The sequence below is a fragment of the Taeniopygia guttata genome, chromosome 7 (genome assembly GCF_048771995.1).
Source record: "Taeniopygia guttata chromosome 7, bTaeGut7.mat, whole genome shotgun sequence".
NCBI classification, from domain to species: Eukaryota; Metazoa; Chordata; class Aves; order Passeriformes; family Estrildidae; genus Taeniopygia; species Taeniopygia guttata.
This window is the reverse complement of record NC_133032.1, coordinates 12,809,724-12,822,507: the sequence shown is the minus strand read 5'-3', so window position 1 is coordinate 12,822,507 and position 12,784 is coordinate 12,809,724. Positions and strand designations below refer to the sequence as shown.

The 12,784-nt window shown below is 40.9% G+C and overlaps 1 protein-coding gene across 3 annotated transcripts in view; it reads left to right on the top strand.

Annotated features, from left to right (window-relative positions):
* Positions 1–1,140: 1,140 nt before the first annotated feature.
* DPP4 (dipeptidyl peptidase 4) overlaps positions 1,141–12,784 on the top strand; it is an 82,876-nt gene continuing 71,232 nt past the window's right edge. For all 3 annotated transcript variants that reach the window (XR_012056961.1, XR_012056960.1, XM_030278373.4), the window contains exons 1-7: positions 1,141–1,392; positions 1,466–1,550; positions 9,462–9,551; positions 10,108–10,202; positions 10,324–10,398; positions 12,305–12,357; positions 12,460–12,532. Coding sequence is in view for 1 of the 3 variants with exons in the window: in XM_030278373.4 (XP_030134233.4) it covers positions 1,387–1,392; positions 1,466–1,550; positions 9,462–9,551; positions 10,108–10,202; positions 10,324–10,398; positions 12,305–12,357; positions 12,460–12,532 (477 nt within the window). In the remaining 2 variants the exon portion in view is untranslated. The remainder of the gene's footprint in view (positions 1,393–1,465; positions 1,551–9,461; positions 9,552–10,107; positions 10,203–10,323; positions 10,399–12,304; positions 12,358–12,459; positions 12,533–12,784) is intronic.

Below are 12,784 nucleotides of genomic sequence, written 5' to 3'. Positions count from 1 at the left end.
CTGTAAGACATTCTGAAACATTGGTCATGCATCTTACAGCATATAATGAGATACCACTTTGCAAAGTAATGTAAAACACTGTAATTTCACTTTATAATTTCACTGGGATTTTACTTTATAGGAAAGGCCTTATCTACTCAGAGATTAGTGATTAGCAAACTGAAATTGCAGCAGGTTGGATGCTGCATGGCACATGCACACTGTGCTACCTGGAACCACTGTCAGGGCACATTAATGACCTTCCTAAGGTAACACAATACAGTCAGCACAGCATAAATTTGTAACTAATACCAACTACTACCTTCAAGAATGGTATACAGCAATGAGCAAGAACATGTTTGTATCTAGGTGGAGTCTCTTAGCTCCCATACAGACACATCTTTAATGTTTGTAAACACTTCGGTAATGCTATAGGAGACTTTTTTATCACAAAAAGCTATTATCCCACTTCCAGACAAGGCTTTCTTTAGAAATAGCAGTAAAATATTAAATGCTGTGCTCCATCTGCAGAAGTAGAATGAAGGAGCAAGCAGCATAACCTTTCTGAAAGCTTTGACAAGTACTTTGAAGGCAAGACTAAGAACATTTGCTATTTCCCTTGACTTGAAATCTTGCTTCAGCAGATCACATACTTTTTCTGTTAGATTTCTCAACTCGTAAAGTACCTGCATCTGTCTCTGTTAGCTACTGGCGTTCTGCAATTAGAGGAAAATCTAACATGGATAAAACCAAAAGCATGACTTATAATTATGTTTTGGAGGCTAGAGCTCTTAAAATAATTTAGAAACTTGGGACAGTTTTTTTAAATAGCTGGTAAGACTCGGCTTTTTAAACAGCCAAAAGCTTTACAGTTTTGATTTACTGGTTATTCTGTCTTTTCCAACAACTCGTCCTACTTTTTTCGCACATATTCAAAACTCTCCTTGGAAAATAAAATAAAGGTCATCTTCACCACTAAATTTTAAACTTTTGTCCTATACTTCCATTTTCTGGTCTTAATTAAAAAACCCACTTAGCAGACTTACACATCTATCTCCAGTGCCAAAAACTATAAATACAAGCCCTTCCTGCAATTTTATCGGTTTTTTCATGACTTGACTGTCAGAAAAAGTTCAAAGAGCAGAAACTTAACAAGAAAAGCTGGCGTTATCAAAACATTGGGAGTTTTCCATCAGCACTTCGCTTCTGGGCCGTTATCTGATTTCCGACAGAAATCCCTCGGCCGTCCCAAGTCTCTCCCCTTCCGCGTACAGCTGTGTCCCCGCGGCTGACGGGGAGCGCGGCTCAGCGCGCCCAGCCGCAGAGCTCCGGGACCTGCAGCGCCGCCGCGCCGCGCTCCGAGCCGGGCCCGGGGCTGCGGAGCCGCCGAGCCCCGCCCGCGCCGCCATGCCGGTGGGCGACGGGAGGGGGGCGGCAGCGCGGGCAGGGCCTCCGCCGCGGGAGACTGACGGGGCTTCTCTTGCAGAGCTTCCTCAAGTGGCTGCTGGGGCTCCTGGCCGTCGCCGTGGTTGTCGTGGTCATCACCGTGCCCCTGGTGCTGCTCACCCGCCGTAAGTGCGCGGGGAGGGTGGCGGGGGCTCGCTGCGAAAAGTTGTGCGGAAAGTTTGTGCCTCGGGGAACGGGGCTGGCGGGGCTGCAGCTGCTGGGTCCTGGGAATTGGGAGGTACGGCCGTCTCACCAGAGAGGGTGGGGGGACAGTTAAAAACTCTCTTAATTTTCTTGTTTGCACTGGTAATAATTAGAAGCATTGTCGTTTTCACCATCTTCTGTTCTTACTGTCGGCAAAGGCTCTTGAGCCAGCAGTAAACTGCCAATTTCTCATTTTTCTAGAGTGTATTGAAGGGGAAAGATTATATTCCCTCTCGTTTGCTTTGTTTGCACAACTTTTGTTAACACCGTTGGGTGAAATTATATAAACAGCACAGTTACAGAGGTCAGAAAAGCACAGAAAGATTCGGAATGTGTTTTTGGACTCTGACCAGTTAGCACTTTCCAGGTCGCCCTTGTAGCTCTGGATGTTAATGTGAAACAGCTTTAAATCCTGGTCAAGCAATGCATTGCTTTCAGCTGGCAGATACAGAGCTGCTCTCGTTTTGTGTTCTTACAATTAACAGCTGAGCAGCCCTGGCATGTACAGCCAGCACAGCACAATCTAACCCAGGGTTTCCCAGACTAGACCTAGGTCAGAGAAGTGCACCCCAAGAAAAAGTGAAGATGTGTAAGAGGATCTTAACAATATGTTCAGAAATATTTTTTTGGGTGCACAGAGTTCTGGGGGGGTTTTGTTGTGTCAGTTAAAGAGGCAGCACTTGTGTCACTGGTGCTCATGTGGTATAATTGACATTAAACTGTTCTGCAGTTCAGCTCTATTAATATTAATGTCAATATCACAGTCATTCAGAACTGGATTTTCAAAGTCCAGATATCTGAGTTACATGCCTTCTAGGCTGAAACTTCTATCAGTGGATGCTGAGTCTATTTTCTCTTATTTTTGGGCAGCTTTTTGCCACTTATCTCAAAAAAGCAGATTTTTGAGGTGACAAAAAATACTCTGAATTTCACAAGTGGGGAAAAGCAAGAGAAAGGGTCTTGATAACTTATCAGATGGATGTGTTCAGGCGTAACACCTAGTGAAAGAATTCAGTATGCAGGCCTGAACTCTGCTGAAGAGTTCATACTTGTCTATCTTGATGCCAGTGCTATGTCTTACTGTAAATAAAGTGGGTTTTCTTCTTTCATGAATTGTAGCATAAGAGCTCTTTTGCTCTAGAAGTGGCTGCAATTCAAGATCAGTCATTCAGTTACATAGTAAATTCATTTTACTTCAAAGAGGCATTTCTGTTCTACGACAAACAGAATACCAGTATGCTGTCAGCCTTGGCTTGTGTCCTTTGGTTGTAAAAGAGTTGAACAGTGTGTCAGACTTCCTACTGTTGGTTCAAAATAAGGCATAGAGAACACATCCAGGTAGTTCATTAAGTCCCTCTGGGTAAAATAAAGATGGAGATGGAGTGGTCCAGTTCAAAAACTTGAATTCCTGTCTCTTCACAAATCAGGCCAGCAGTAACATCTGAACCACTGTGACCATTGTAGTTTGGGAACTGCAGAGTTCTTTGGAATTCTTGACTGAAGGGAGCTAAACAGATGTTTTCTGTTAGCTGAGAGTGTGCAGGTGGTGTACTCATTTATAGATGAGGGCAATTAATCATGACTTTGATTATATGGCTTTTATGAGCAGCCACAGGACATGAGTCAGCGAGGGATGCCTCTTGGGCCACGCAGGTGACTGAATACGAAATGAAAAGTGGTAAAACTGCTTTGGAAGGAGCTGCTCATGTGACTCTGTGAAATCAAAGTCTGCTCTGATAAAAATCTTTGTAATTGCAGTCAAATAGTTTTCATTTCATCCGAATGGTTCAAGCATTGTACAGGGAGCAAATATGACAGTTATTTATATAAAGAGAAAATTTTGAGTTTGGAATTTCTTACCTTTGGTCTGCAGCTGTTTACCCTGCCATGCTTCTCAATGTACTTTCATTTCATAAGCTTAGTATTCATGCAGCACATAATTAGTTTGATGAATGGTCTTCAGTGCAGTGAAAGGTAGTGAAATTTTGCTCCTCCAGCACAGTTCTGTCTTGTTGGCCGGCCTGTAGGCCTTGCAAGGAGAACTTCTGCTTCTTTTCTTGCAGACACTTAGCATGGACAAATAGTGAAGACTTAAATTTGTGGAGTGGCTCCCTAATTTGACATTACCTGGAGGGTCTGCTACCAGAACTCTATACAAAATTCTATATTTTATTTAGACCCATTGCCTATTTTGACGCTTCATTTTATATTTAATAACTACATGGGGCTATTTTCATCAAACAGTTTAATTTCAAAACAGTGTTGGGGCTTGTATTTGAAGTCTGTTGATCAAAGCATTTTTGTGCTTTGAGGAGCTATCCAACAGGTGACTACAGCAACAAGTTCTTACCCTTAACTCATGAGTATTTTATAAAAACATATTTGGTCTGTTTGTTCATGATTCACCAATTTGCTTACACTTCTCACAGTTTAGTTTTTTTTTCTTCTATAGCCTTCCATGCCAAAGGGAGATTGGAACATCTCATGCCTATATATACCTTTACTACTTCTCTAACTGCAGGTCTTGTTACAGCTGGGCAGGAACACCAGGAGTGGGAGGATGAGCAGCCAATGCTGGGAGCAGGAAGGAGACAGTGCAGTATTTACTATTATTCTGCTGCCATGAGCAAGTCATAGACAGCCTTAGAGTGAGGGTCCCATACAGCTGTCTGTCCACAAACCAGGTTTCTTCACTCACAGGAGTAATTCTCCAAGGGTGAGGTATTCACTAAATGAGAAGGGTCATCACCATCATGATTATATGGTGTTATGTGTGTGCTTTTGTGGTCTTTTGATAGAAATGTGCCTAGGAGAGGCTGGAAGAGCACAGCAGTTCTTGTGGAAGTTAATGACCTTAAAGTGCCTGAGTGTTCTGTGTGAGTCTGAAAAGATAGGGAATGGACATGTTTTCCTGCTACATGTCCTTGACTTCTGTAACTGTCATTTAACTCAGTTATCTACCCTCATTCAAATGTTGAGTAATATAATATAAAACCCCATTATCAACTGTAGCTTGCTTTTATAGAACACTTCTGCTATTATTTCCTTGCTTTGCATGAGATGGGGTAAATTTGAAAGAGATTCCAGAGCTATGATTTACCATGTTAATGATTAAATCCCTCCAGGGAAGTCTCTGCAGCCCCATGGAGTGGCTTTTGGATCAACTGCTCCAGGAGGTGTCACAGCACTCACATTTGTCCTGTATCAGCTCCTGGGTATTGGGTACAATTCTGAATTAAGTGAGCCTTTGGCCTGAGCAAGCAAAGTAGTTTTGTTTTTTTTTTGCTGGAAATCAGTGCTCTAACTGTCACATAGAAACTGGGGCCTGGAGTATACAGGAGAGGGGAAGAGTTAGAGTACTCTTGTACATGTTGGAAGAGAAATGGGGAAACAGCAGATTAGGAAAAACTAGCCTGAAATGTCTCTTACTTTTCTGACCACTGAATCAGCCAGGATTCACTTGCATCTCTCCCACTGCTCCTAAATTACATGCTTTGATTGCAGATAATTCTTGCTCTTCTGCCTTCACTTTAAAATGGTAATAACCATTCACCTTTCCTGATTTTTATAATTTCTCTATCCCTTTCCTGTTATTACTGAACATCATGCTTGCACTTGTCTTTCCTTTTATGTGGTTTTTCCTGTCTCTCTAAGTAGTGGTGAACATGCAGTAAAGCTTCCAATATTACTGCTTTTATAGTTTATCATGGTTTAAAGTCCATTAATTTCTTGCCCCTTTTCTTTTTAAAGCGCATGTGGAAATTAGGAAAACGTGCCTTGACACTGGGGAATAACCAATATGTACACCAAAAGTGATTTTTCAACATGGTTCCATTTTGGTATGGTGATGTGACATACCATAAACCTTACACAATTGTTAACTTCTTGTTTGCTTTACACCTGTCCTGGTTTTGGCTGGGAATCAGGTAATTTTCTCCTGGTAGCTAGTCCAGTGATCTGTTTTGGATTCATTATGAGAATAATGCTGCTAATGCACTGATGTTTTTTGGTTGTTGCTAAGTAGTGCTTGCTCTGGAGTCATGGACACCAGTTTCCCAGGCTCTGCCAGGAAACGGGTGCACAAGGAGCTGGGAGGGAGCATGGCCAGGACAGCTGACCTGATCTGGCCAAAGGAGTATTTCATAATGCATAATGTCATGATCACATAAACTGGGGGATTGGCTGTGAGGTGCTGATGGCTGCCTGGACAGGCTCGACATTGGTCAGTGGGTGGTGAGCAAATGTATTTTGCCTCAGTTGTCTTTCCTGGGTTTTATTCCTCTTGCTTTCCTTTACATTACAAATATCTTTACTGTTATTAGGAGTATTATACTTAATTTTATTTCAGTCATTAACTGTTCCTATCTCAACCTATGGGTTTATCTTTTCTTGGTTCTCCTCCCCGTCTCCACTGAGGGCAAGGGAGAAAAGAAGCTGGTGGTACTTAGTTGCCAGCTGGGGCTAAACAATGTCAACCCCTCACACCTACAGAAACCAACTCGATTTTTCTCTTTGGAGAGGATGGGATATTAATGGGAAATTCCAAAATTCAAACAGAATTGTTTATCAACTTTGTATGAGTACTACTTATGTAAATAGTTAAAAGACTTCTTTGCAGAAGGACTTACGGTTTTACTGTTGTAACAGGGGTATTATGATGTAACTATTTCTAGTGTATCATTATGACAGTGGCAATACATATGTACTGTCAGGAGTCAGACCAGAGTAGAGATGAACCATAAAATCATTAAGATTGGGAAAAACCTCCAAGATCATCAAGTCCAACCTTTGACTGAACCACTTTATCAACTAAACCATAGCACATCATGTCATCTCTTAAACATTGGCAGGGATGGTGACTCCACTACTTTCCTGGGCACTCCTTTCTAATGCTTAACCACCCTTTCAGTGAAAAAACTCTTCCTCATGTCCAACCTGAACCTTCTCTGGCACAGCTTGAGGTGGTTTCCTCTGGTCCAGGAGGAAAATCTGCCTGTAAGAAGAGCCTGTCCCCCACCTCCTCTCAGGTAGTTGTAGAAAGCAGCACCATTTTCCCTGAGCTTCCTCTTCTCCAGGCTGAACACTCCCAGCTCCCTCAGCACCTCCAGGTCTGTCTTGAATTGAGGGGCCCAGAACTGGACAGAGCACTGAAGGTGTGTCCTCACCTGTGCCAAGTACAAGGGGTCAATCACAGCGCTGTTCCTGCTGGCCACACTATTCCAGATAAAAGCCAGGATGCTGCTGGCCTTCTTGGCCACCTGGGCACACACTGCCTCGTGTTGAGCCTGGTGTTCACCAACACCCCCAGGTCCTTTTCTCCTGGGCAGCTTTCCAGCCACTCTGCCCAGCCTGTGGCACCTCCTGGGGTTGTTGTAACCCCGGTGCAGGATCTGGCACATGCTGAACCCCGGGCAGTGGCCTCGGCCCATCAGCCCAGCCTGTCCATCCATCCCTCTGCAGAGCCCTCCTGCCCAGCTTGGTGTCGTCTGCAAAATGAATGAGGAGGAACTCAACCTCCTCATCCAAAACTTGGATAAAGATTATTAAACAGAACTAGAAAAATAAATCTGTATGTGGAATTGTTGAAAAAGAAAAATAACAAGAAAATGCAGTCTCTCTGAGGAACCTAAGTGAAAGCAGTGTTGTTAAAATAGAAACATCCATTGACCTGCATACCATCTTCAAAGCCAATAAAATGCTCCTGGATGTCAGGAATTACTTTATTCTGTCAAAATAACCCTGTTTGACCTTTCTTTTCAAATGGAATCTGAACAATAAGAACCAAAATTTGGAATTTAATGTATGTTGAGTATCTTTGGTCGGTGGCACAAAGTGGATAAATAAGAATCTACTGGTAATAACCTACCTTGTAGATTAAGAAAATGCTTCAACTAGAACTTCTATGACTGTACCCTTACAGCTTGGCGTGTGTTTTCATATTCAGATACTATGTGGAAGGTGTTGACAGAAAATGAAATTTTAATTTTATACATAGCCAACAAATCTTAATAGTGGCCTGATTTTTAGTAATGAGACCTTAGCAAAATATGTATGTCACCAGGGAGAAAAACATTCATCAGTTTGGAAAAATCCCTAAACCTGTTCATCAGCCACCTGTCTTAAATTGCTTCTCCTTTTCCAAGAGAGAGATTGTTGCTTTCTGAAGCCCCTCTGATTGAAAATGACACTTTCTCGATTAGGAAGAAGTCATATTCCCAACTAGACAACTGTGTATGAATATTAAATACCCACTTGTTCATAATCCATCAAATTAAATATTCAGTTAAATAAATAACCTGAGAAATTAATATTCTCACAGAAACTTCAAGAGCAATAAATCCAGCCTAGTAATTTTTTTAAGAGTCACATTTCAAATAGAACTGGGCAAGCATTTTTTTAACCTTTTCTGAGCATTTTAGACTAAAATCATTGTTTGTTACATCTCTTGCAGTGGTAGTTGTACAGTCTGTGCTGTGTGTATACAGTTATCTTATTGTTTGGAAATAAGAGTAAAGCTGTAATAGCTGATATAAATGTCTTCATGTGATGTTCCAGATGTCACAGGTATCCAGCCTGCAGAAAGAGAACATGCAAAAACTGTTGTGAGGTGTTTTTCTGTGTATGTGTGTTCCCAAGGACTTTGCTGTCTTTTTGTTCTTTGGCATAAGGAAAGAGAAGACAGTCTGTTTAAAAGTATCCAAAGACTGGGGTGTCAGAATTGATAGGGGCAGGTTAGCACCTTGGTTGATCAGTCACCACATCTGTACTTGAGTGTTTGTATGGGTTGCTTTTATTCTAGTCTTTTGATTTAGCCAGTTGATATGAAAATTCCTTTCCTTCTGGACCCTGTAGGTAAAAGGGTATATGCAGGTAGATGAAGGTAGATTTTAGGTTTCCATTTTTAAAAAAGGCAGGGAAGATGCAGGGAGAGAATTTCACACCTGAATTTAAAATCTGTAGTCTTTGTTTTCAGAGGAAAAAAAATCACAAAGACTCACAGACTGAGTTGTTGTTGTTGTTGTTATTACTTGTCATACTTTGGAAAAAGTAGCTTGTGCACTGCAGGCAGTAAGAAAGAAATACTCTACATAGAAGCCGGCTGCAGCTGAAACTGATGACCAAACTCATTTGCTTAATTAGAATTCAAAGTTTCACTTGGGCTTTTCAGACTAACCCAGTTACTTGGCTTTAATTTTCAAAAAATTAAAGTCAAAATTGCAATGCTAAAATAAACTTAAAGATGTCTTGGTGAAAATCACATCAAAAGAGGCATAAATATTTAATCAATTATTCCATCATAATCGTATCAGAAAGTGTTTGTTATTTAAATATTTTTTATTAGCCCTTCCCTGAATATTTTACTGCTTCTCAGATTTTTAGGGTTTTTTATTTGAGGCATTTCTGAAATTTGAGCTTAAGGATAAGCAAATAATTCACAATTGCAACTATTTGCAACTGGGGCTTTGCAGTGAACTTCCTAGAGTGAGCACGGGGAGAAAGGCACAAAGATCACTTCTTTTCAGCTTTTATGGAGTACATGTTTGCTGAGATAAGAGAACCAGAGTCAAAAAGGTATTTCTTTCACTGTCAAAAAGGTATTTTCATTTCTATGAGTTTGTTGAGTGATTTTGCTGACGCTCCTTTATTTTATGCTTGCTGAATTTACCTTGCAATAAAGTTTTATTGCCTTCCCACTGCTGCTACTTTGGAGATGGTTAGCTAAAACACTTTAATAACCAGCAACAAAAATCCACTTAGTAGCCGGGTTAAGAAGCTGGGGTGGAAAAATTTGCAGCAAAGATCAGAATGTCTCTTCTGTCTGTTTCTTTCAGAAGAGACCTCTCCAGGAAAAACGTACACTCTACAGAATTACTTGAACAATGACTATAAGTACAAAACATATAATTTGGAGTGGATTTCAGGTAATTCATTTATACATACAACTTGAATGTCAAGAAAATGTACTGCCTTCAGCAATGTACCACCTGCCATCGCCTCGTGCTGAGGTGACTACTGTATTCTGAACAAAAGTCAGATTATTTAATAGTGCCATTACAGAACGGTGCACAGCTCAAAGGGTTGATTCCTTGTTTCCCTGAGAAACATGCTCATGTTCATGGCAAGTTACATTCTTCCTACTGCTAAAAGAGCATACTTAATTCTGTGCTTTAGGGTAGAAGCATGTTACCCCCTGAGGTGTGTCAGCTTGCCAGAGAACAGGAGATGCAGGCTGCTTTTCCTTCTGAGCATGCCTAGTGCCCCAAGGGAAGGAGGTGCAAGGAGGTGGATGCTGTGGGCTCCATGACTACATTTTGTGAACATTCATGTGCTCAAAGCCTCCTTTCATTATAGAATTGGGAAGCACAGCATTAACCACATTTTTGGGATTTATTTCCTGCTTAAAAGCACAAAGGGCAAATAGAAGTAACTGATGAGCATTTTACTTACCTTTTGTTGTCCTCTCTCTTGTGCTTCTAGGAAATAAGTATCTTCACAAAACAGATAATGGGGACATCCTGTGTATCAGTGCTGACGATGGAACATCCTCAGTAATCCTGGCAAACACAACATTAGTATGTTGACTTACATGTAATATATGCAGACATTGGGAAAGGTATTGGATTTCATATTTTGTTCTGCATAGTCTTTGGAATCAGTGTTTAATGTGTTTCTTTTTCCTTCCTTTGTTGACAGGATAAGTACCAGGCAAGCACTGTTATAGTGTCTCCTGACCAAAAGTTTGCTCTTCTGCTATACAGCTATACAAAGGTACAAGTGTACTTTACAACTGAGGATGAAACTGGAAGATAAAGGTTTGGGAACAGCTGAGAAGCTGAGAGAGCATGAGGGAAATGCAGAAGGATGGATGAATGTAAGGGAGCAGTCAAGCTGAGAAGCCAGGAGAAGAGACTTACATTATCTGTGAGCTGGGCAGAGGAAAAAAAAGCATCTGGATAAAAAGTAGATGTAGAGTTATAGCAAGGAGAGGAAGGCTGGATGGTTTATCTGGGAAGACAATCTAGGAGAGTAGATAGGCATGGCTGTCCCAGGAGTTGTGTGGGTAAGGAGAAGTGATGAGTAGATATGCTGGTATACATCTGCTTGTATATGTATACTATATATATATGTGGTTGTTACATTGTGGTGGTAGGAGGTAAGAGTTTAAAACTGAGGTGAATGAAAATCTGCATGTGCTTCAAAGAAGGCTTGTGCTTGGAGTGGGCTTGTGTGTCCCTGTTGCCTCCTGTCAGTGAGCACATGGGAAGCCTGCAGCAGAATTCCTCATCCTGGCATGGTGCTGAGCCGTGCAACCAAGGTCAACCCACATTTGTGCCAGGTGGCATGAAAACCTGGCTCTGTGTGCCAATTGAGAAGCCTAATGCTGGTGATCATTTGCTGTGCAGTTTGTGCACTGAGAAACCACTAACGTTGTTGTTCTTTCCTTTTTTTTAGAGAGGTGGCTGTTCTGTTTGTAAAAAGTTCAGTGCTAACTTGTGCAGTGTACAAATACTTGAGCACTGTGTCACTGAGCACTGTCTACATGTCCTGGCATTGCTGTCCCAGAGCAGTTCTTGCACTGTGTCAGGCACAGTCTGTGCACTCAGTCATCAATTTTTTCAATTTTAGCTTCCATGCTGGGTCCTCCTAAGCCAGTTAACTTTCATTTTTCTGAATTGTTCAGAATTATTTAATTCTTCACTACATCATTAGAGGTCACAAAATGTCTAGTATTTTACCAGCCACCCTACACATCCCCTCTACTTGTAATTTATTGCTCGGTAGTATTTTATTTGTTGCATTCATAAGAGTTAATTTTGTTTTAATGCTGAAGCAAGATATTTTAACCTTTATATAACAGTGTGATTGAAAGTTCTGTTATTATTAATCTTTATTGCAAAGAAAGAGAGTAACAAAATGAATCATGAGGATGTAGACACTTGTTATGTAATTGCCATCTGTCTGTGTAGTACTAAGTTGTTGGTTTACATCTTCATACAAATATCCAAGAACCTTCTTAGAAGGGAGCATTATTGCAACATGTCAGTGCTGTGGGCTAAATCAAACCTCTCCAGCCCCACAAAGTGAGCATGTTTGAATGTCTGTGCATTATCATCATCACCTTTCTCTTCGTTAAGTGCCCACAGAGTGATACAGATTTCAAGAGGCAGATTTCTCAGAGAAGGTTTTTATTTCTGTGATAATATGCATGGGAATAGGTCACCCTGGTACTGGAGGAACTGCTGCAGACGTACTGCTGGGACTTGTGAGAGCTGCTATAACATAAGATGCCAAGTTAAATAATACAACATGAAAAATGAGACAGAAAACAGCAAATGAGCCAGTAAAGCACAAGGAGGAGGATTAACTGCCCACTGATGATAGTCTGCTATGTAGCTACACGGATTTCTGAAAATCTGCAGCATCTTTGGCGTCTGCATCTCTGTCCTTAATCAGTCAGTGGCCTCAGTCATAGTATTTAAGTGATGACCCCAGAGGAGTGGAAATTCTTTAGTCTTTCCTTAAACCTAGTAGAGATCTGTTACCCTTGTATGTTCATTGTGTTTTCTCTAGCTTAATAAAAATCACAAGGAGAGCTTTAGGGGTAATTCAAGCTGCAAGAGATGTGAAACCTGGTGAAATTTATTTTATTACTATTAAAATAATTTTTTTGCAGTTGTGGAGGCATTCCTTTACAGCTTCATATCACATCTATAATTTCAGTAGCAGGTCAGTAATTTTTGCACATAAAATGTTGTTTTAACATTCATTTTGTACTGAAACGTCATTTCACTGATTTCTCTTGGCTGCATTTTGGTTTTGTTTTTCCAGTTCTATCTTAGATGATGGACTACTACCTAATGATACCCAGTATATATCCTGGTCACCTGTTGGTCACAAACTGGTTAGTAAAGAAAAATGAAACTTATCTAAACAGTCATTTACATACACATGATATGGAAACTCATGTTGTCTGTACTCTTGAGGTTTTGGGACTTTCCTACTGCTAGGTAATGTAGCTGAACTAGTTTCAAAATTGACTACTGCAGCTGGAAAGATTCCAGAGTTCCTCTGTGTGTTTTGTTATGTTTTTTAAGGAAAATGCATTCCTGAAAGTCAGTAGTGGCCCCAGCAGCCATGAAATGCACAAATGCAC